Genomic DNA, 21,562 nt, shown 5'->3' on the forward strand with positions numbered 1-21,562 from the left:
GGTATTGACAATTGCTAAATATGTAGTTTCAGAAGAAATTATTTTGTATATTCTGCGTAATAGATTTGTGCGAATAATGAAAATTGGGAATTTATTTCAATAATAAAAAGACACAATTAATTTTATAAATATGTTTTAATTAATTATTTACAAGTCCACGCAACGATTACGGTATAATTCTAATTATTTGACACTTAAACGTAACTCAGTCGATTTCTAATTTTAATCTATCTATATGATCACATTAAGCATTTTCTTGGATGATGAGGAATGGTGTGGTGTATCTTAAAATCCTCGAATATCGGTAAGATAATAAAAATAATGCAAAAGTCCATTTCATCGTCATTCCAGACCAAACGGCGGCCTACAAAAGTAGTTATTTATAATTTATACTATTTTTATTTAAATTGTTTACTGATTTATATTTATACCAAAAAGTAGCTGTTTTTAACTGGCAACATTGCTGCAAGGAAATTTATTTATTCATATAAGTATTATGAAATTATTTGACTTTGAGAAAAACTAAAAATGATATGGTTATTGGTTGGTTGTATTTTCTTACGAATGTGATGATAAATCGCGTAGATAAGATACCAAGATGTAAATCCTATGGCCAGAGCAAAACAAATAAAGGAGAATGCTGCGATCGCAATCAATTGCTGAGCAGAGTACCATCCTAATAAATAAGGAAATCACAATGAAATGTCAAATTCTAAAGTATCGTTTCAACAGCCTTTCTCATCGATCTTACCTGATAATCGATTATCAGAGGATAATAAATGGAGGTGAAGACACAATCCAGCAAAAACCGCTGAAACATGAGATAAGATACATTGCAATTGCACTTCATTGCCGAATGCATTTATTTTTGACGTAATTCGTGTTTCATTATTACCTGAAATCAATCCCCATATTCCAGCATAATTGTTGTGATACACAAATGTGAACAAGAAGAATATTGTAATGCCAAAATAAATTCCTAACGATGAAGATAGGCAAAAAATCCAGGAGCTACACTTTCTTGCCATTTTGTTTTAACTTTTTGTTATTCGATGAAAAACACCACTGTTGCTTGTATTGAATACTTCAATTTGACACCAACAAAATTATACCAATGTCACTGTCATTGGGGGATAGTTTATAATAATTTCAGAGGAGCAGATATTCGAAGAAATAAAATTTGATACCAATGGATTTTCTGGTTATGCCCAAAATGAAAATCCTGATTCTCCTGTATATCTGTAACAGAAAAATTTTGAATTGAAGAGTATCCAGTTTTCATTTCAAATGTTTACTTAATTGTAGCAATTCAATATCATTATTTAAGAGCAAATTCCAGGTTGTAATTTTTCAGAAAGTTCTAAACAGATATACGTACTATGCATGTATGTACATAAGTATGTATGTACATTATAATATGCATTCGATTTATGGTATAACTTAAGCTTAGCTCTTTTACTAGCGTGTCAGGATCTATATTTATTTCCGATGTTATATAAATATAAATTCACATTTATGGCGACAAGACAAATTGAGTACTTGCCTAATTTTTCGGACTAATATTTTGTAATACGTATGTAATATAAAAAACTGCTCCAACTATTCCATATTTTATATTATATAATGGGTTTCGCTATCTGAATCTACAAAATAACCTCATTGTGTTGTGAAATATGTCTTTAATCACTCACTCTAATACTCTAACGTAAAAGAAAGTACAAGTATGAAATGAATGTAACTTTAATTTAATGAGTTAAATATATGAACTCAGCCTTTTTGTTTGTACTTTTCACACTACTTGCACATAGCAAAGTAATCAAACCAAAGTGTAATTTAATAGCTGCGTATATGGGTTTGATAGCTTAAACCTAAACAATGGGTCATATCATTGTCTTACCTAATTTCATTGCAATTTATATTGTATAATATGCAACTTACAAGAACAGGTTTAGTTTAATAAATACTTAAAACACATTGCACTTGGTTGGAATATTCTTAAAAATAAAATTGAGAGAATCCAGTTAAGCCATTTATTAAATACATTTTATTTGGGATGCAAATGGATTCCATTTTCCATTCTCTTTTAGACGATGATCGAACTTAGTGACCAATCTGCTCTAATTTATTTATTGTGTACAATTGCAACTAACGAAAAAAATGTTTTCCTAAGTGTAGATGTGATGTATGTATAACTGTTTTATGTATTACTGAACATATTTAAACTATTAGCATAATATGTACAGATTAATTATACAATACACTGCAGGATATAAAGGAAACAAATGGGATTGAGTATTGAGCAAGTTAGATATATATGTATATAAGCTGAACCTTGCTGTAAACGATGATCCTTTTCAGCATAGTACGACCATATAACGTATTGAATCTCGATACGTACAAACTCCTATTTTACACTGAACTGACTGAAGTATATGTAATGATAGTACTCACTGTTAAAGCAAAATTGGTTATATTTATAGTGAGATGGATCATAAATACAACCGTCAATAGGCGTTTAATACTGCCGTGCGAAGTACACATTTCCTTTTGCGCTTTATATCGCAACTTGCGAGAAGTGACATTGACCATACTTGCACCGTTATTTATGCAACCACTGAAATTTGCAGTGCCTAAAAATGCATGACGACGTGTATTGGTATCAGTGTGGTGATGATTCATCAGTAACATAAGCACATATGTACATGTTTAAAAGGATAGAAGGAAATAACATACCTAATTTAACTACAAATGCATTCAACATGATTTAATTTAAACAATCTTTACACAAGTTTAAAACAACATAAACAGCGTAAGTACTATACATACATGTACCCACCAATGTATGTACATGTCCGACAAGATTAAATAGCAATCAAGCATAGTACATAACCTATTAATAAAATATTTGAAATTTCCCCATTTTAATTTATCCATTTATTTTATGAACAAATATATTAATGGAATTACAGTAAAAATCGGTTTTAGTTTTAAAAAAATGCATACTCATTTCATACCGAAGACACATTTTGTTTTCATATGCGTGTGCAATGCAATGCACACATATGTACATATTGATCAAGCTGCTTGATTCAAGCAGTTCAAGAAGCTAATAAGGGTATAGATTTTTGTTGGATTTAGTTTGTGTAACTATGCAAAATATATTCATCGAAAAAGTTTACTTATATTTTGAAATCTTTCACTTACGTTCGTCAGCTCAAATTATGCATTGAGTCTCCTAACGTAAATTAGTCCATCCGATAAAAAATAAGAAGCTGAAAAATGAGCACTGTTGTGGGACCTGAACTGATCGAGTGTAAACCTCAATGTCATAATGCAATGGTTACATCGTCGCCGTCACGCCCTTCTTCAGAGAACTTTTGTCTTCGACCCATGAGGTACAATCACTCAGCAAGGATTCCATGGCCATCAACCTACGCCGCAGAGGTAGTCAACGTCCAATATGTGCACAATAATACAGTGTAAATCGGTTTGGCTAAAATTGGTTAACAATTGTAGTCTACACTTCATCTCCATAAACCCGACTATCTTCTCGGTCCTGATCGCATAATCGCACATCAGGCTTTCCTAACGCATAGCGGGTCCGTTCATGACAACAAGTTTTATCAAGAAGAACGAGACTTTCAACCGAAACACCCACTTGCACCATCCAACACTTTGGTGAAGTACATACGCCCAGATTTTTACCGCAAAGTAAAACCAATGCCGGAAACTCAAAATGCGTAAATCGAAAGACTCAAAAATTAAAATGTAAATGTAAAATTAATTTTTTGAACAGATGGAAGGAGTTGTTAGCAGAAATATGAAAGCGTATAATCCGTTCCCCAATCGGTTGTCAGAAACAAAAGCAAACTTTACTCCGCATTATCCTGAGGCTTCAATGTTTGGTCAAGCTGGAATTTTCATTACTGATCATTTCGTTGTAATACAGCTTAATTAAAATTATTTACGTATGCCGAGCTAGATAATTTTAGCATGCAACAAAAAGTAAAGTTTTGTTATTTTTCAGCATATGCCTGCAAATCGTGTCAATGTTGTTCCAGCATTTTCATACGACGACATGTTTTCAACCCTTCGGAAAGCTCACCCCTACATGACGACGTATCGTATTTATCACAAAAACTTTCAAGACGAACTTCCACAACATAAGTTTTTGGACAGTTTATATAATCTAAAGATTGGCCCCTCTGTGCCAAAATCTCAAGTATTTTAAATATGACTTATTTTGTCCTGAACAATTACGTTGCACAATAAGTTACGCATTTTTCCCACAGAACAATGACTGTGCTGTGAAGTTGCTTGTCAGACCCATGTTGGACCCGTTCGAACAAACTTTGGTCAAAGAAGGAACGCTTCCCAGTTTGGACTTGAAACGTGAAAATCCAGGCGAAACTCGTAATTTTGCCCACCTGAAGCAATTCTTCCGTCGACCACCGTATGCGGGATGTCCACCCCGCGTCCATCAACCCGTTCCCCACATGTATGAGAGCTTTTTTTTAATTTCAAATCTTGCTGTGTTTATCAGACTAATTTATAAAAATACTCGTCAAGGGGAATGAACACCACTTATCAAGACACGTATGACCGACCTCTTCACCCAAACATGGCTCTCAACCACTGTCAAGACGAACGATTCTGCTATGTTCAACCCCCTCTCAGCCTCTCAGGCCTGCATCATGTTCCTGAAGTGTACTACACGGAGAACACGATTTACGGATCTGGGAGGAATGTCGCCTCCTATGTTGACAACGACCCTCGAGACCCCATGTGCAAGGGAAAAGAAATTCGGGATGAGGCAGCCTTTGCAGCAGAACTTCTAAAATCCTCACCCCCTCCTTCCGGGTGTCGTCGTGGGGCTGGGAGTGGCTGTCCATTCCCATCATGATTACGGAGTGCGACCGACCAAGAAGTCATTAAAAATTATGAACCCTAAAACTTTATACATTTCTGCACTGTGACTCGTTCTTTCCGTACGCTGTCCTAGCATAAATATGTATGGCATGCGAATAAATATAATAATACTCGTATGTGTATTATGTGTGTCCCAGAAAGATCCACCTTGCAATTCGCTTCCTAAAGGTCGATTGACGTGGGTAAACCCGAGTTATTCTAACCCGAGTTGATGATATTAATTTAAAAATTATTGATAAAAAGAGAGGACAAGATTGTGTTAATAAATATGTGGCAGTAATAATATTCTGCCAATAACTGTGCACATTGCGGCCAACCTGTGTAACGGTTTATAGAAAGTTTCTAGACCCATTCTGACAACTGTTTTAGCATATTATCATAGATGCGCGGACACTCAGTGTCGGACACTGGGTGTCGTCCACAGTGTCGGTGCCAAGAATTTTTTTGAGTGTCAGTGGACACTGTGTCAGTGTCACTCATTGTGGTCGAGTGTCAGTGGACACAGTGTCAGTGTCAGCCACTGTGGCCGAGTGTCTGTGGACAAAGTGTCAGTGCCACTGATTGTGTCCGAGTGTCACAGGACACAGTGCCCATATACATGGGTGTCCGACACTGGGTGTCGTCCACAGTGTCAGTGTCAGCCACTGACACTGAGTGTCGGTGGACACAGTGTCAGTGTCGCTCACTGTGGTCGGGTGTCGGTGGACAAAGTGTCAGTGCCACCGACTTTGTCCGAGTGTCAGTGGACAAAGTGTCAGTGTCTCGCTCAAACGCGCATCTATGCATATTATACGATCCTGGGGGTCGGGGGTTGGTTTCCCAGATTTTGGGCAAGCCACACCCCCTGGGGGGGTGGTTGGCCTTCCGGTTGATAGCATTTGACCTGGACTACTGAATTGTCGCTGAGGTGGTAGCGCTGGGTGTAAGTGGTTTACATTCCAAGTTTGAAGTCATTAGCTCACTCACAACGCCCGGCGCCAACTGGCGACGCTCGCCAAATGGGCGTTTTAGGTCATTTTCTAGGCTTTATAGTTTCAAAACCCGGACCGATAAACCTTAACGGTTTGCGGAGGCTTGAAGTGCGCATCCTCGGGAATCAATTTTCGTTGAAACCTAAGTGGACCGTCTCCCTGTTTCAGTGCTACGAAGCTGTAAACTATGGGGACCTTGCGTCATCTGACTAAAACGGGTGGAATTTGCTTTGCTCGATTTGCAGTAAAAGCAATATGCGCATGTGTCATAATTAAATGAGTTGATTACAACTAACTTTGACCGTTTCGACATATGTTTGTTGGAAATGTCGAAAATCTAAAATTTCAGCTCAACCGAATGATATCGACATGTAATGCTGCCGATGAAATGGTAGATTCCATCATCACCAATTCGTGAGAAGGTGTAGGTACCGTCTTCCCAACGTTTACCTAACGTAATGTAAGAGAAAAAAACATTTAGAATTTTTATATCATTTCGGATAACTTCAACAATACTACAGCTGTATCCATAGTCCGTGATTTGTTCATGATTTCGTCATGAACAAATTGTTATAAGATTGGTACTTTGCATAGATATACAGAGTTAAAGACATTGCATTAGAATATAAGTTCAAAAAAATTACTCACCAATGTATTTGTAGTTTAAAAATAACAGCAACTGAAGAAATATGTACTTCAACCCGATAGCCATGTTTAGAACTACAATTTATCACATTTTAACATTAATATTTACGCGTAATGGCTAAAATTTTAAATTAAGTTATGTTTTGAATTGCATTTGAAACAATGTGTTAATTGAAGAAGGGTACTTTTGTTGCTACACTTTATTAACTTTTTAGAACTAACATTTGGGCTGATTTGTAGACGTCAAGACAAATTTGGTAACTTTTACGATGAGTGCTTCTTCGATGTGCTTATTTCTAAAAACTTATATTGTAAATGTTGACTTTAAGGAACTTCGTCAAAAATGAATCTTCCCAACTAAGATACAGACAGTGAATGAGCAATCATATATGAATTGTTATAAGAAACCAGTAACTAAAACCTACAGTGCAGACTCCATATAGCCCGAGTCAGGGGCATAGTCCCTGACTCAATAAGTCAGAGCCCGCTTCTAATTTTTTTTCCGAATTGACCGACATAATATCACCAACTTCCGCGTTGTGGATGGTTAAAAGTTTATTAGATAGTTTCTACCATTTGGTACCAAATTTTTGCCTTGACCACCATGACCAGTGGGCTTCTTTAACATCCTGAAGTTCTAAGCTGTATGCATGTGCTGCCCAGCAGTGGTTTTCACTTTTTCAGCCTCCATATCAAATTTCAGCTCAATATAACGATTTTTAAAAATCAGTATGGGTCACCCCATAGGGTCACTCTGGTTGCACTTTGCTCACTTTTAACTTCATATTCTTTAATTAGAAGCCATTAAGTATAATTGTGCCGGATTTCAACTTTTTAAAGCAATTTCTAAAAATCGGTATGGATCACCCCATAGGGTCGCTCCAGATAAAAATTTTACCAATATCATCTCATATTCTTTCATTAAAACCCATAAGCAACCTCTCCACCAAATTTCAGTTGGATATGATGGTTTTGAAAAATCGGTATGGGTCACCCGATAGGGTCACTCAAGATGAAAATTTTTCCAACTGGAAGTCATTTTTATCTATTAGGAGCCATTAGCAACCTCTGTACCAAATTTCAGCTCTCTACAACAATTTTGAAATTTTGGTACATAGTACCCCACCCACTCCGATGACCCCCACCGGTCAACCACTGGACCGATCACGCCCATCTTCGAACTCGTTTCCTAACTTTGTCCAATATGTGTATGGTAAAAATTTCAGGTCAATCGGTTCAGCCGTTTTGGCTCTATCGTGCCGGACAGACAGACAGACAGACAGACAGACGGACGGACATGACGGTTCCATAAGCCCTGACTCGGGCTAAAAAACATATATCATTGTTCTTTCCTTCTTCTTGAGAAAAATTTAACCTTTTGGTATTTTTCCACTTATTGCCTACTGACTCAGTTCAATGAATCAGTTTAATGAATCATAGCTCGCAATAAACTGGATCATCGCAAATGGTCCATCGACGGACCATCTGAAAAATGGTCCATTATCCATCGATGGACCATCTGAAAAACAAGGTCCCAAAAAATGGGAAATCTTAGTGAGACAGTGTAATCTGAACTAAGAAATTAAATTAGATTGAAGAATTTTGAATCACCGCTAAACATTAAAATTTCAAGAGTACCACTGATTCCATCAGGTTGATGCTGCTCTTAAAAAAATCTTCAATTGTTTTGCTACAACTTTGCTTGCCAGAGTATAATTTTAGTAATTACCCAAACCGTCGAAATCGGGGGGACAAACCCAACCCGTTTCTAAGCAAAATTATTCTTCTGGTACCTTAAGATTCTTGTGGAGGACTCGTTGGCGGTAAATCTCGCTCTACCCCTATTCAATGTCTTTAAATGCAAATTCTCAAAATGACATCAACTTTATTCGTTTTGAGAGAAATGCAACTTGTGATACTTTAATGTAAAGTTAATTGTTGGTACTACAAACAAGTCGATTTGAGAAAACTTTGTTGAAAATATCGAAAATCTAAGATATATGGATTTCAGCTCAATCGAATGATGTTCAACATTTCCAACAAACATATGTCGAAACGGTCAAAGTTAGTTGTAATCAACTCATTTAATTATGACACATGCGCATATTGCTTTTACTGCAAATCGAGCAAAGCAAATTCCACCCGTTTTAGTCAGATGACGCAAGGTCCCCATAGTTTACAGCTTCGTAGCACTGAAACAGGGAGACGGTCCACTTAGGTTTCAACGAAAATTGATTCCCGAGGATGCGCACTTCAAGCCTCCGCAAACCGTTAAGGTTTATCGGTCCGGGTTTTGAAACTATAAAGCCTAGAAAATGACCTAAAACGCCCATTTGGCGAGCGTCGCCAGTTGGCGCCGGGCGTTGTGAGTGAGCTAATGACTTCAAACTTGGAATGTAAACCACTTACACCCAGCGCTACCACCTCAGCGACAATTCAGTAGTCCAGGTCAAATGCTATCAACCGGAAGGCCAACCACCCCCCAGGGGGTGTGGCTTGCCCAAAATCTGGGAAACCAACCCCCGACCCCCAGGATCGTATAATATGCTAAAACAGTTGTCAGAATGGGTCTAGAAACTTTCTATAAACCGTTACACAGGTTGGCCGCAGTGTGCTGTGGTTGAGCTTGTATGCGATGAATTTGGAAAGACACCGAGTATTTAGAGATACGTACAGCACGTGAGACGATGTATAATTAGCAAGAGGCTGGAGAGGAATTTTGAGACGATGGGTTTCTCCGTGTTGGAGGAATGAGACGGTAGTTTTGTATCACTTTGCTCCATTTCAGTGGTGCATTCTCGCCTCCTTGATGCCTGACTACATTTTACCTGTGACAATTGTTATTCAGTCGCAACTTGATTCTAATTTGTTTTATGAAGAAACACACAACTCGGCTCGCTTTCATTTTCCGTTCATCTAAAGACGACGAGTTTCGACTTCCTCTGGCAGCTCCACCAACCAGGCCTTGCGAGTTAGTGAAACCAGCTGAAGAACATTTATTTATATAATTATACAAGTGTAAATACGATTATTTATTTATTATCGTCCGGAAATATGCTAGTAAGTCAAAGATAAGAATATATTGACATTTTCTTGTAACTCCGTGGTTTGTTTGTACAACACTTTGTATAAACACCTTGTTGAAGTAAACGAATTCTTGTCCTTAAACGAGGCATAAAATGTTGACTTATGTAACATGGGTTATGTTGGGTTTGACAGGACTATTAGGGTGACTGGATCATTTTTTGGAAATGACGACTACCAAAAGGACAATGCACTTGGAAGAAATAGCAAAAATCGAGAAGAATCCATTATTATTGGGCAACTGGTTATTGGACGGATTTGACTTTCTTTAAAATTTATTTTGTGGTTGAATTGAACAAAGCAAGACAAGCACAATGATGGGCTGGATGACGAGAAGCAGTAGCACTCCAGCTGTAGGATTTGTCGATAAGAAAAGGGTCGAACCTGGTGCGGCCTTTAGTGCGGTGGAAAATCACTGGAAACAAGCGAAAACTGTAATGGACAATCCGAATGCTCAGGTAACCACGCAAGTATTTACACTTTCCAGTTGTTATTATATAAACGAACTTCCTGATAAAATGTCGTTTCTTCATAGACTGCTTCAGATGCACTGACCGTGATTTCACACCTGAATCAAATGGTGAATTTCCTAAAATTAACAAGAAATGACGGCCCTGAGCACAAAAATTGTAAAAAGTTTTGGATTGCGAATCGTAAGTGAAGTACATGCACAATCTTTCCAATCAATTTCTTATCATTCGAGAGCGGAATTAAGTGAACCAATCAAAGAGACAAATAATTTGCTCAGTTGATTACGCAAAAATGACTAGTAGAGTGTGACTGATTGTTTTTGATATACCACTGATTATATTTAAATATTATGCTTGCACATTATAGGTTGCTCAGATATAGTTCTTCAATGGCTCCACTCCCTGCAAATAAAAGGTATTTGATTATTACGACATTGCATCTGCATCTGCAGGGTTATCGTGATTTATAACAAAATATATTTCCAAATCAGGAACTCGTCTGGAATATGAAGATGAAAAGAAACTGGTGCAAACATTGGAGGCTCTTTGCGAACTTGCATCCATTGATGGAGAAATTTTGGGATACGGTGGCTACTCGTCAAGTGGGAGCAGTTCAATGGGTGGTAATGGAGACGATAACCCTGATGCTGTGTGGGATGGGGCCTGCTCATTGTCTAGTCTGTTATTGGAATACAGTTTGAAAGGTGATCCATATTTGGGGGAACCGGCAAGAAACTCCTTTGTCATTTTGATACAGCTCTCTGCAAAGTTTCCCGAGTTGGAAAACTGCTTCTTAAAGGACACTAGCCTTGAACTGATGGTAATTTCTTGTCTCCAACACATTAAGCGACGTACTTTGCAGTGCAAAAGTATTTACATAATGAAATGTGAACCTGTGAAAATAATGTATGCATGTCTAATGTTTTCAGAACGTTGTGATTAGCGGTTTGTCAGCGTGTTTTGCACAGCTACCAACATTTTATTCTGGGACGGACGAACAAATTGAGCCTTTTAGAACTCAACTTAAATTTGTGGATAGAGTTGCGCACGCGGCCCCATCAACCATCTCTCTTACAATTGCAGATTGTTTCTCCAATACATTTTTATATGCCGTTATCTTGCCAGCACTTACTCAGGTAAATTCAATAAGACTACCACGTACTGAATGTGCGGCTTTTCGCAGTTGTTAATTAACGAGTTGGTGAATAATCTAACTACTGAATGTTGCCACATTTGTTATCCCTTCGTATGAAATTATTTTGCTCAATAGAACATGGTTCAGAATATTCTATGAGGATTATTTGCTCCCCCGTCTATTTATTTTTCGTATGTTTATTATTCTGGGGGGTTTGCTGGAATGTTTCTGTTATTATTATTGGGATTTGTTGGTTGTTCTTTAAATGCAATGTAAATTGAATGTTGTTTGGTATTGGTTCAATTGGTTGATTCCGTATGGTTTCATGGTTATTCGTATTGATAATGTAGGATGATGGGAACCGTAGTTTGCACAGACGAGATGACCATTTCGTTACGGTTAGTGTCCTTCTTATTCTTCTTATTCTCTTGATTTCTACAGGTTTAAAGTTGTTCGTAGTCCTGAATAATCTGATTAATACTAAATATCACTTCTACTAAGGTTAACTAATTTATGTAGTCTTGAACTTATAACTCTAAGTTCAAGTATTAATGCTTGTTCCACATTTGTGAATGCAAATTTAATTTTTTACATTGGTACAGTGTTGTATGTATGTATTATTAATTGGTGCATGTGTTTGGGATGATGGTTTTATTTGGACCTATTTGACTATGGAATGCTGCATGTATACGGGATATTATTTGAAAATAATTAAATGTAAATTCGCCTAACTTATACAATACAGCTTCTTAACTTGCTTTCCACCTTACCACTTTGCTTAATAAATATTTATATCGATTGATACATCTTAACATTGTATTATTAATAATATCACCTGACAAGTCGATACTGTGCACTTTCTAATGTAAGAATGACACTCTACGAGTCAAAGGCTATATATTTTTTTTAATTTCAGAGCTTACATGAAGAGATTGCAATTGTGACTAGCTACTTAAAGGTAATTATAAATATGACAATCGATTAATTACAAACCACCGAACACGTTAAGTTTTCTTGTCCACCATGTTGTAAACACTTATATATTCTGCATAGATCGTGGGTGAACACCTCACTCATCCTCAACTGGTAAAAAGTCTGATGACCTTTATTCTGAACAATTTAACAATGCCTATTTTGCTCGAACGAATGAATCATCAAAATGTGTCTGTAAGTGATGTATTATGTGGTATACATACGCAGCATAACCAATTGTACTCATATACTTAAATTATTACTTGATTGGTTGTTATACAGGTGACAGTGGCTACACTAAGTTTGCTAAGTACGCTTCTTACGTTTTATTGTGAGGACCTCTGGTACGAACTTATCCTGCGTCACTTGATGTCCCAGCGTCACCTGATGGTTTCACAAGTAAGACTTTACTCAAGACTTTACTTTGCTCGGAGTTACGCCAGCTAATGGTTTTCTTTTTTAAGAGGACAATCCGTCTCCCACCTATCGACTATCAAGAGGCGTCCCTCCGTTTTCTTTCATTAATTCCATCCCCAATTGTTGAAGTTATGGGACCTGAAGCAATCAACTATCATTACAGCCAATATTTGGATAATGAGATGAGTCGGCTACCAATATTTCTCAATCAAGAGTTTTCTTTTTCCGAAAAAAGTACAAATACAAGAACCCAACCCTCAATTTTTTCAATGTGGTCAAATAAATATGACGGGACCGACGAAATATTGCCACCTTTGAAATTGCCAATAAGTTCGAGTAGTTATAATCAAGATCCGTCTCTAAATATTCATCCACTTCATGATAACATATTAGAATCACAAAATACGCAAAGTTTTAACAACCGTGGAGTTGGTGATCCGTTAACAACAAAAGAAGTGTCATCGGAACATTGCGAACCAAATAATACTAATGATCAAGAAGGGGGAGGATTGGGAAGTGATCCATTCACGACAATTTCTCTTCAACCAAGAACAGATGAACCTACTAGTTTAGGAGCCGATTCCAACGCAAACTCTGAAGATTTATCAATCAATCCGTCCGTAACAAACGAAAGAGGTCTTTTTGGGAGTGATGGCTATGGAAGTCTAGAATATGAATTCAATGGATCAAGTTCATCATCAGATGCTGCGTCCCTAGGACCCTTTCTGGATATTATGCTAAACCATTTAAAAAATCTTAGTAGACTCCATCCAGACATGATACTTATGGTCACTGAGATCATGTCGATACTTGCACGAAGTCGAGTTCCTCTACTTACATCAATTCTTCTAGATACGCGTATTATTTTGCAACCGTCCTACGTCTCTTTTTCGCTTTTGCTCAATAGAATCAGAGTGGAATTTGAGCAAGCTTTGAGAAGTAATTGCAGTATTCTAAAGGATGTTTGGACCACATACAACAAAGAAATTGCAGAACTGCAGTTGCAAGACCCTACATATCACAATTCGTCCATTTCATCTTCAACGTCCATGAATTTTATCCACTCTCTATCAACATCATTTGACTCGTCCTTTGGAGACAAATCCTTCACAGAAAGTATAAAGAAAAAAATCCATAGCAGCTCCCTACTTAACAATGTATTTCAACGCAAACCGTCAACTGGATCCCTATCGAGGAACAGTATGCCGACGTCCTCCCCAGGCTCTGTAGGAGGATCCAGCTTGAACGGATCTGAGCTAAATGATAACTTCAAGTCACCCACAAATCTACAAAGCTATAGGTAACTAACTTTTATTTGAGTTGCACAATTTTGGAATAAAGTACTTCAACGAGATGGATGGTTAAAACTTTTGTTTGAGCACATAATGCCTACTAAAGTAATCCATTTTTTTCAGACACCGGACAGGACAAAACATTTCACCCGAGTCACCCTTAGTACAACAGCAGAAAATCAATCAATCTACGGAATCCTTGAAAATTATGGCAACACGAGCAATTTACTTTGCCCATTGGCTTCTAGAATTATCTACTATTTCACAGGAGTTTTGTTGGAAAAAACCCTATATAGGTTTCAAACATTAACAAATTATTAGTAACTCATCCTCCGTTTTGAAACAACAAGTATTATTAAAAGCCAAAAATGTGCAAGTATTTTTGCTAACTATATGTATGTATGTACAGGAACGAGAATAGTTTAGTAGCGGCCCATATACATACATACTTGTGCATTTGTTTTTTAATGTCGTAAATCTTTATCTAACCAATTTTTCAAGTAATCTCGACTCATACAGTTATACTAAAGAAGGCATGATAAAAATGACAAAATATTTAAATGTTTTAATGTATATGTTAGTTTATTGTTGATCTGGATTTTTGCGCTTAAGCTATCTAGAAGGACAAATTTACACAATATATGTTAAATCAAATTGAAGAAATAAAGCAATACTCACAGAGAAGCAAAGTATTTATATATACTGTTTAATAATACCATTTTATTAGCACCTAACCTCTTTCATTGTTTTACACACATAATAATCCAACAATGCCAATTCTTGTTTTACAAAAAAATTGTTTTATCGAATATAACTGAAGGTTTTGCTCACACGGAATAATTTTTCAATGATAATAAAAGCAATGCTTAGGAAATAGCCGCCAGATAAAATCATGAAGGCCGTAAACACATCGTTCGGACCTATAAGGTAGAAAAAATAGCAAATAATTTCGTGGGGCACGTTATTTTACATACATTTTGATCGTATTGAATTGAGTATTGAATTGAAAAGTAAGGTGTTACTTGCCCAATGCATTTCCCGTGCTGTCGCTTGCCTCCAAGCACCTTCTTTTGTAAGTATAATTTCCTCGTAATTTCCAGCTGGAAAGATTGTTTATGCAAATATATGCAAATGTATGCATGTTGCTAACTTAAGTAGTCGAGTTTAAACGGTCCTAGGTCAATTTACATACGCACTTTTGCATAACGGTCATATTGCCTAATTTTTATTGCATAAAAGTCATTTCACATAATAAGCCTTATCACATAAATATGTATTGCATAATTGTTTCGAAATTAAGATTAAGAGGAAATTGCACATGGGGAAATTTCCTGAATGGCGTAGAATACATACTTACATAATTCGAAATACATAATTCGATTTCTGCAGAGGAAAGATTCTGATTTCGTAACTTCTGCAAACTAACTTTTCAGGCAGGGTTAGGAGGTGGTGGTGTAACGCACTTTTAATATTTCCTTTCTCGCCAAATCTATTTAGGATGTAGTGGTTAGCCTAGCACTACATCCTAAATACCGTCTATTGCAAGTTTAGAAGTCAAAGGAACCCTTCGAGTTATTTTTTATGCAGAAGTACAGTAGCACGATTGCTTGACATTTAGTGCCTAGTTACCCTTAACGGTTGCGACAAATGGTCGAGTTATAAATAAAATATTCATTTTTAAAATTATTTTAAAATTGGTTTTTCTCCCATGGACGAAAAACCAATTCTCCAGCCAAAATATTAAAAAAATAAACTGTAACCCACGACAATTTAAAAATGAAAATTCATTTGTAACTCGGGCATTTGTCGTAACCTTATAGATTGATAAAGTGTCAAATAATCTTGGTACAGTAGAGTTGTAACAGACGATGGAACTTAATACGGAGCTATTACTACAACGTATTACTATTCTGTAATCACTACTACCTTGGTAGAGTAGAGTCATACTAGTGAATGAATACCGCTTGGTAGTATTTCAATGCTGGATTTCTGTCACATATTGGAAAATCTATAATTATGCAATGTGTAATTATGCAAAATCAGGATTTACATAATTGATAACTATGTAAAATGGTCATTATGTAAAATGGTAGTTATGCAGCAGAAATTATGTAAAGTGACCGAAGGCCGTTTAAACGCACCTTATTCCGGGTTCACGAATTGTCACATAACTGTGGAACAAAGGACAAATATGACAAATATAATGCAATGACTGAACTCTAAGAATATTCCCACACATGTACAATTGGCCTTACATATATCGCAAAAACTCTTTCAGTGGCGAATTTCTTGATACAAAGTGGCCAGCCGGAAATCCATGTTGTAGGATTTGTAACTCTTTCAATAGGCAAATTTCGGAATCGTTGGTTGTGACTAGAAAATTCAAAAATCATGATTAGTTTCAATCTGGGTTTTTCTTCTGCATACTGGCATCACCCAAGCCAAGACACGCACGTGATCAATAGCATTCCTTTCTCTCCCTAACAGCTCCAACCCTTGGCGTTCAAGAAAAGATTCAAATGACTTTTAGGAGTTGACCAGAGTTTTTTTCTCCTGATTATTTTGAACAATATTTGTTATTCTGTTACAATTTTTTGTACGATGAATTCTTAGGTAGGTTTCTGCACTTTCATGCAAGGCTAACTAAATTTATTTTGTTTTTAATTACTGTATAATTCTGACATTGAGGGTCACGTGGACGGGGACAGTGCTAAAAGGGGGAAGCGTGAAATGGAGTCTGATAATGAATATGAATTTGATCTGTTAATATGTTAAAATATATAGAATCAAATTGTTTGTTACCCTCGACATATACCATGTCATGTGTGTAAACGACACATCAGAACTATCACCGTCTTGTCATGTGCAAACTCACCTTATAAAGTGATAAAGTGTCAAATAATCTTGTAACCTTTCAAGTTGTCGTACATGTTGTCTCGAGTGCTGATGAAGGCGTAGCGGTGTTTCAAAAGATGCTTGTATCCTGTTGTGATGTTAAAGAAACGTTCCGTCTCCGAGCTGGCCTTTAGCTTTTGTTGATATGAGGTCATGATATCGTTTGTATTATTCTAATGTAGGACAAAGTACAACCATACAGTATTTATGCAAATATATATGCAAGCAGTACTGTAGGATATGATTTTGGTCATACTTGTTGCAATATTTCATTAATAAATCCTAAAAATATGACATATATTAGTTAAAGTAGCCCTGTAGTTGGTATTAAATTCGTTAAATGTATGATTGTGTTAGTGCCTTGGCGAATTCCAATTTTTAGGGAGCTTTTCAGCAACTGTTCCTGGAGGGACAAAAAACGTATGTATGTACAATAAAAGCGAAGAAATAAAGCAATACTCACAACAAGGCGGGCCATTTATGCATGTATCTAAACTCTATAATAACGCCATTTTATTACCGGATTTTGGATCGGGTCAACACGAAGTGAAAGTGTACTTACGATGGCAGCGGAATAACTGTACACAGGAAGTTGATTGTTAGTACAAATTATACATGTTTAAACTTACGTAGTTTAATAATTCCCATTTAATACCCAGCATACGCCACAACTCCTGTAAAGGATCCAGAAATGAAGATCGTTCTCAACGAACCAGCCACGGGGTGGTCATCCCAACCTAATAAATTTCTAATATAATTACTTTGTATTGTACTTACAAAAGTACATACATATTTATATGTATTTATGTATGTATGATGCACTACTTTTGATTTATACGTCGATTAGTACCTTGCTGACAAGCAGTAGCCAGTGCCCAGATAAATGACTGTTATTTTACAAAAAAGGTATTGGTTTAAACAGTCGTAACGTAGTTTGTCGAATTAATTTATTATTATTTGGTAAAATATATACGTCGTTGGTAAAATCTGGCTCAGGTTGTCCACTCTCCAAGTGTAGATCGTACCGTTTTCGAATAACAGAGAAAAGAATCATGAAAAATGCTAAGACGATCCAAGTCGAAAACACGGCTGCCCATAAATCTGGATGAAATGGTCTATAAATCAAAAAAAGCTTAGGTGACACTTTGATTAGAGCAATTAGGATGGAGCAGGCCCCGATTTGCCCAAAATATGTACGAATAATCTTGTTCTGATTATGAAATTGATTGCATTGGGAAAACCTTTCATCTCTGAACTTATTTCAAAGATGTAAAGGACTAAAAGATGCATATTGCATATAAGACCGAATAATACTTTACTATCCAGGCCTTTTAAGATGGCCAGGCATCCAGGCCTTTTAAGATGGCCAGGCATCCAGGCCTTTTAAGATGGCCAGGCATCCAGGCCTTTTAAGATGGCCAGGCATCCAGGCCTTTTAAGATGGCCAGGCATCCAGGCCTTTTAAGATGGCCAGGCATCCAGGCCTTTTAAGATGGCCAGGCATCCAGGCCTTTTAAGATGGCCGTAAGAATTCCCTTGGTCTCTGTCTATCTGTACCGATAACTCTTTTTAAAAGCAATGCATGATTTGAAATTTTGCATACATCATTGGTGAGTTCAAAGATGGGAACGATCGGTCCATTGACCGGTGGGAGTCATTTAAATGGTGGAGCTACATAACAACACATTCGAACAATGTCGTAGAGAGCTGTTTGGGTTACGTTTGCCGATAAGCCTGACGGTACCTTTTCAACACCCCCGAACTGCATTTTTCGCACTTTGCGAAAAATTCATTTAAGGGGTCAAAGTTACTTTTTAAATCTTACCTAGCAAAGATATCGCGGACTGCATTAAGGTCCGGGTTGCGGAAGAATGCACTTATTCTGTAAGGATTTAGCGGAAAATTTGGAGTTAAGAAATATGCCGAGTCTCTGGCCTAAAATATATAAATACAAGAATATTTTTACTTATCATGCACTTACACACCCTCATCCGCCGCAGGTAAGAAAGAAACCATTTGTGCACGTGCCTAAATTAAATTGTAAAAAATTCAAGCCTTAATTTAATTAGAGTATTATTTACTCAGTTAAATTTACTGGTCGCATCGTCGTCAGTGCCAGACCCAGTTGTGCCTGCCCTATTAATATTAATAATCAATTAATTACTTAATTAACGTGATTAATTAATTACCATCTCTGACGTCTTTGACGCTCCCGACCCATGACTTATTCTCTGCCACGAATTTTCCCCAATCCGAGGCTCTTATTGCCTTCACCCTGTAGCCAACAAACCCAAATCAAAAGAGTAAAAATTATCAAAATCATATCATATTTTTGTTCTTAAGAGACATAATTGTCAGAAATATTTCCTTACGTAAAATTTAAAGAGGTTTGCAAAATATGAAGAATTCGTGCAGAAAATCCAGCGTTAGAAAATATCAAATCTCCTGCAGCCGTTGTTTCAAAGTTTAAATCGTCATTGATTTCTGGATCTTGCTAAATATGCAATGCAACATACAATTTGTTACATATAATCTAACTCCATCTCGCATACATGCAATATGCATTACCAAATTGGTAATACCAATGAAATAATTGGTACATGGGCTCACCATTGCAGAAACATTGAGTTGCAATCCGTGAAAGTTGTGACGCCGAATTGCAACACCCCGACAAAACTGACAGTGAAAATCCACTACGCCTTCGTAGTAGTTAAGTAATATTTCATTAATTAATTACAATTCGGTCATATCATCCCCTCAAATTAGCCAATCAGATAATATGTTAATGCTTCCCCCAAAGCACATACCTAATCTATTCCACCAACTAGCACGGCACAATTAGGTAGTAATCTCATAATGGCTCACCTTCACTCGCTTTGAGTACGATATGCCTCGAGTTTATGTTGAAGACTTCGTAGAAATAAAAGTCCTCGTTCAATGAATTCATCGTCATGGGCTTTGCCAATGTGGCTGTTTGAAGCACAAATATTAGTTCGGAAGCTATGCTGAATCCTTGACAAGCGTCTTGAACTTGGTTGCTGTGCATGAGCGTAAAGGCTGCGTCTTCGTTTAAAACTCGTTCCGGCCAAACTACGACGAGATGGGGAAAAATTGAGCTATTTCTTATCAACTCCGATGAACTTATCTGCCAATGAAAAATATTTGGGCAAAAAGTTTTTAGAATTATTTATCAGTTTTGGAAGGACATTAGGAGAAGCTCATTTAACCTGTATCAAAACCTTGATTGTTTCTGCAACTGACTCAACTTTTAGAAAACTTTTGAGGGGAATGAGATTCTGACCAGACGTTAACAAATCTGGCTTGGTTGATGGCAAAATGTTTTTCAAAGCTGCAATTGAACTCGACTGCATCGTGTTTCTTTTTCGAGTTGTCGGCTGAACAGTAGAAGTTGTAATTTCAAGTTGTCCAGTTTGATTATGGAACAAGGATGTGTAGTATGAGCCAGATAAGGTAACCAGGTTTTCTATTAAAAGAAAGAAAATTCAACGACTAGGTTACCTCGTTTTTATATTTCATCCGCATGTCATATGTACATATACATATTTTGAGGTACCCTTATTCTCATTGAAAACCAAGTGTAAGTCCAAACCAGGTAGGAACTCAAATGCAAGATCTGTTAAGCTGAACCCCAAAACTTTGTCGCTGAAACCATACTGATGAAAACAAAGTATGAACACACTAAATGCAATCCTGGAAGGATTCATTGATTAAAAGTGATGATCCTTTCCTTGGAAAAGAAAAGTTTAAAGTGCAAGTTAAGTACCAATACTCAAAATAATTTGAGTGACAGTGCTGAATTTTCCTCAGCACCACAGGAGGAGGACTTGTAAGTATCTACAAGCGTAAAGCAGTGTGTAATTTTCACCACTGCAGCAATTCGTCGCGTATTTCATTTTGGAAAGGGAGACGGTGAACAACTACATTCAGCCAACGTCTTCAAATAATAATAATAAAAGACTCGTGATGATAAGTAATGGACAGTTGTCAGTGTGCCAATTTCGGCTCAGGAATGCAGGAGAAAATTGAATGCAGTGTGTCAACTTCAGACCTAGAATTATATGTTCCAGTGCCGTTATTACTGTGTATTTGTCGTGGACTTGGTATTATTTGGCTTGTAAATACACAAGGAGTTTTACCAGGTTGACAACGTTGAAGTGTATATTGTTACATCATTCATTATTTATGGGCTTTGGTTTTTGGGCCAAAAATACGTCTCTAAATTGTATATGCTCACAAGTACTTATAATACTACATGGTTCAGACAAATTATCATACTAAATTATGTTGTATTGTGCTTTTCTAGATAGATTGATATGTACGTACATACATACATGCATATACATCTAAAAGTAAAACTTCTCACAGTACCAGTTTGCACAACATAAACTACGTAGGATTCATTGGTCATAAATTTATCATTTTTACAGGGTTTATGAAACCGTCATGTCCTTCCGTCCTCCTGTCACGCTACGTAGGAGTAGCGGACCAACCACTGACTGAACCGATTTTAACCTACTTACCATTGATAACTTCGTAAAATGCGTATCTAGCTAAGGTCGTGGATGAGCCAAAAAATGAGTATGATCGATCCAGTAGTTGACCGGTGGGGTCATTTAAGTGAGAGGGAGGAGGCAAATAAATAACTTAAAATTTTACAAATTCTTGTAAAATTTGGTATACACATATTTACATATACGTATGAAAATTGTTTAATAAATTTAATTGAAAAGG

At 36.8% G+C, this 21,562-nt stretch overlaps 4 protein-coding genes and 1 long non-coding RNA gene across 11 annotated transcripts; 2 read left to right on the forward strand and 3 right to left on the reverse strand.

The window, feature by feature from the left end:
* Positions 1–60: 60 nt before the first annotated feature.
* On the reverse strand, positions 61–2,470 carry LOC110844853 (heme transporter hrg1-B). Of its 3 annotated transcripts, none has more exons than XM_022091175.2 (6): positions 2,332–2,470; positions 896–1,239; positions 752–811; positions 563–676; positions 432–463; positions 61–364 (listed from the first exon to the last, which is right to left on the reverse strand). In XM_022091175.2, the coding sequence occupies exons 2-6, from the start codon at positions 1,026–1,028 to the stop codon at positions 245–247; spliced, it is 459 nt and encodes a 152-aa protein (XP_021946867.1). In that variant the 5' UTR covers positions 1,029–1,239; positions 2,332–2,470; the 3' UTR covers positions 61–244. The 3 variants fall into 3 exon arrangements, with proteins under 3 accessions (XP_021946867.1, XP_021946869.1, XP_021946866.1); XM_022091177.2 differs by lacking the exon at positions 2,332–2,470 and adding an exon at positions 1,939–2,294; XM_022091174.2 differs by lacking the exon at positions 2,332–2,470 and adding an exon at positions 1,898–2,294.
* Positions 2,471–2,606: 136 nt separating this feature from the next.
* Positions 2,607–5,052, forward strand: LOC110843376. The gene is made up of 6 exons (XM_022089338.2): positions 2,607–3,444; positions 3,517–3,711; positions 3,797–3,940; positions 4,028–4,222; positions 4,293–4,498; positions 4,570–5,052. The coding sequence occupies exons 1-6, from the start codon at positions 3,280–3,282 to the stop codon at positions 4,901–4,903; spliced, it is 1,239 nt and encodes a 412-aa protein (XP_021945030.2). The 5' UTR covers positions 2,607–3,279; the 3' UTR covers positions 4,904–5,052.
* Positions 5,053–5,059: 7 nt separating this feature from the next.
* On the reverse strand, positions 5,060–7,016 carry LOC118434255. Its single transcript, XR_004833876.1, has 3 exons — positions 6,768–7,016; positions 6,549–6,620; positions 5,060–6,350 (listed from the first exon to the last, which is right to left on the reverse strand). It is a non-coding gene; the product is annotated as an uncharacterized LOC118434255 (long non-coding RNA).
* A 2,300-nt stretch (positions 7,017–9,316) lies between these two features.
* On the forward strand, positions 9,317–14,607 carry LOC110844870 (UPF0518 protein GG24907). 2 transcript variants are annotated; one of them, XM_035847857.1, is made up of 12 exons: positions 9,317–9,605; positions 9,765–10,087; positions 10,165–10,282; positions 10,467–10,514; positions 10,591–10,919; positions 11,029–11,235; positions 11,585–11,632; positions 12,151–12,192; positions 12,288–12,401; positions 12,489–12,605; positions 12,671–13,923; positions 14,039–14,607. In XM_035847857.1, the coding sequence occupies exons 2-12, from the start codon at positions 9,944–9,946 to the stop codon at positions 14,223–14,225; spliced, it is 2,607 nt and encodes an 868-aa protein (XP_035703750.1). In that variant the 5' UTR covers positions 9,317–9,605; positions 9,765–9,943; the 3' UTR covers positions 14,226–14,607. The 2 variants fall into 2 exon arrangements, with proteins under 2 accessions (XP_035703750.1, XP_021946888.1); XM_022091196.2 differs by lacking the exon at positions 11,585–11,632 and having other exon boundaries at positions 9,318–9,605.
* Positions 14,484–20,771, reverse strand: LOC118434407. 4 transcript variants are annotated; one of them, XM_035847860.1, is made up of 20 exons: positions 20,385–20,771; positions 20,038–20,294; positions 19,676–19,955; positions 19,421–19,509; positions 19,183–19,304; positions 19,000–19,085; positions 18,906–18,946; positions 18,792–18,838; positions 18,636–18,692; positions 17,784–17,925; positions 17,661–17,697; positions 17,466–17,547; positions 17,373–17,388; positions 17,171–17,213; positions 17,067–17,092; positions 16,827–16,983; positions 16,171–16,288; positions 16,057–16,086; positions 14,942–15,015; positions 14,484–14,835 (listed from the first exon to the last, which is right to left on the reverse strand). In XM_035847860.1, the coding sequence occupies exons 1-20, from the start codon at positions 20,533–20,535 to the stop codon at positions 14,717–14,719; spliced, it is 1,974 nt and encodes a 657-aa protein (XP_035703753.1). In that variant the 5' UTR covers positions 20,536–20,771; the 3' UTR covers positions 14,484–14,716. The 4 variants fall into 4 exon arrangements, 3 of the variants coding, with proteins under 3 accessions (XP_035703753.1, XP_035703752.1, XP_035703754.1); XM_035847859.1 differs by having other exon boundaries at positions 17,331–17,388; XM_035847861.1 differs by lacking the exon at positions 14,484–14,835 and having other exon boundaries at positions 14,946–15,064; positions 17,331–17,388.
* Between the last annotated feature and the right edge of the window lie 791 nt (positions 20,772–21,562).

Source organism: Folsomia candida, unplaced genomic scaffold, assembly GCF_002217175.1.
Source record: "Folsomia candida strain VU population unplaced genomic scaffold, ASM221717v1 Fcan01_Sc002, whole genome shotgun sequence".
Lineage (NCBI taxonomy): Eukaryota > Metazoa > Arthropoda > Collembola > Entomobryomorpha > Isotomidae > Folsomia > Folsomia candida.

Bases quoted from the DNA above. Each gene is read 5' to 3' on its own strand.
- LOC110844853 (XM_022091175.2), bottom strand. From the start codon at position 1,028: ATGGCAAGAAAGTGTAGCTCCTGGATTTTTTGCCTATCTTCATCGTTA. The intron at 677-751 runs GTAAGATCGATG...CTTATTTATTAG, and splicing joins CTCTGATAATCGATTATCAG to GATGGTACTCTGCTCAGCAA. The intron at 365-431 runs GTATAAATATAA...CTACTTTTGTAG, and splicing joins TTAAAAACAGCTACTTTTTG to GCCGCCGTTTGGTCTGGAAT.
- LOC118434407 (XM_035847859.1), bottom strand. From the start codon at position 20,535: ATGAATCCTTCCAGGATTGCATTTAGTGTGTTCATACTTTGTTTTCAT. The intron at 20,295-20,384 runs GTACCTCAAAAT...TTCTTTTAATAG, and splicing joins GGTTTTCAATGAGAATAAGG to AAAACCTGGTTACCTTATCT. The intron at 17,093-17,170 runs GCACTAACACAA...TCATATTTTTAG, and splicing joins AAAAATTGGAATTCGCCAAG to GATTTATTAATGAAATATTG.
- LOC110844870 (XM_035847857.1), top strand. From the start codon at position 9,944: ATGATGGGCTGGATGACGAGAAGCAGTAGCACTCCAGCTGTAGGATTT. The intron at 11,633-12,150 runs GTTAGTGTCCTT...TTTTAATTTCAG, and splicing joins GAGATGACCATTTCGTTACG to AGCTTACATGAAGAGATTGC. The intron at 12,193-12,287 runs GTAATTATAAAT...TATTCTGCATAG, and splicing joins TTGTGACTAGCTACTTAAAG to ATCGTGGGTGAACACCTCAC.
- LOC110843376 (XM_022089338.2), top strand. From the start codon at position 3,280: ATGAGCACTGTTGTGGGACCTGAACTGATCGAGTGTAAACCTCAATGT. The intron at 3,445-3,516 runs GTAGTCAACGTC...TAACAATTGTAG, and splicing joins CATCAACCTACGCCGCAGAG to TCTACACTTCATCTCCATAA. The intron at 3,712-3,796 runs GTAAAACCAATG...TTTTTTGAACAG, and splicing joins GCCCAGATTTTTACCGCAAA to ATGGAAGGAGTTGTTAGCAG.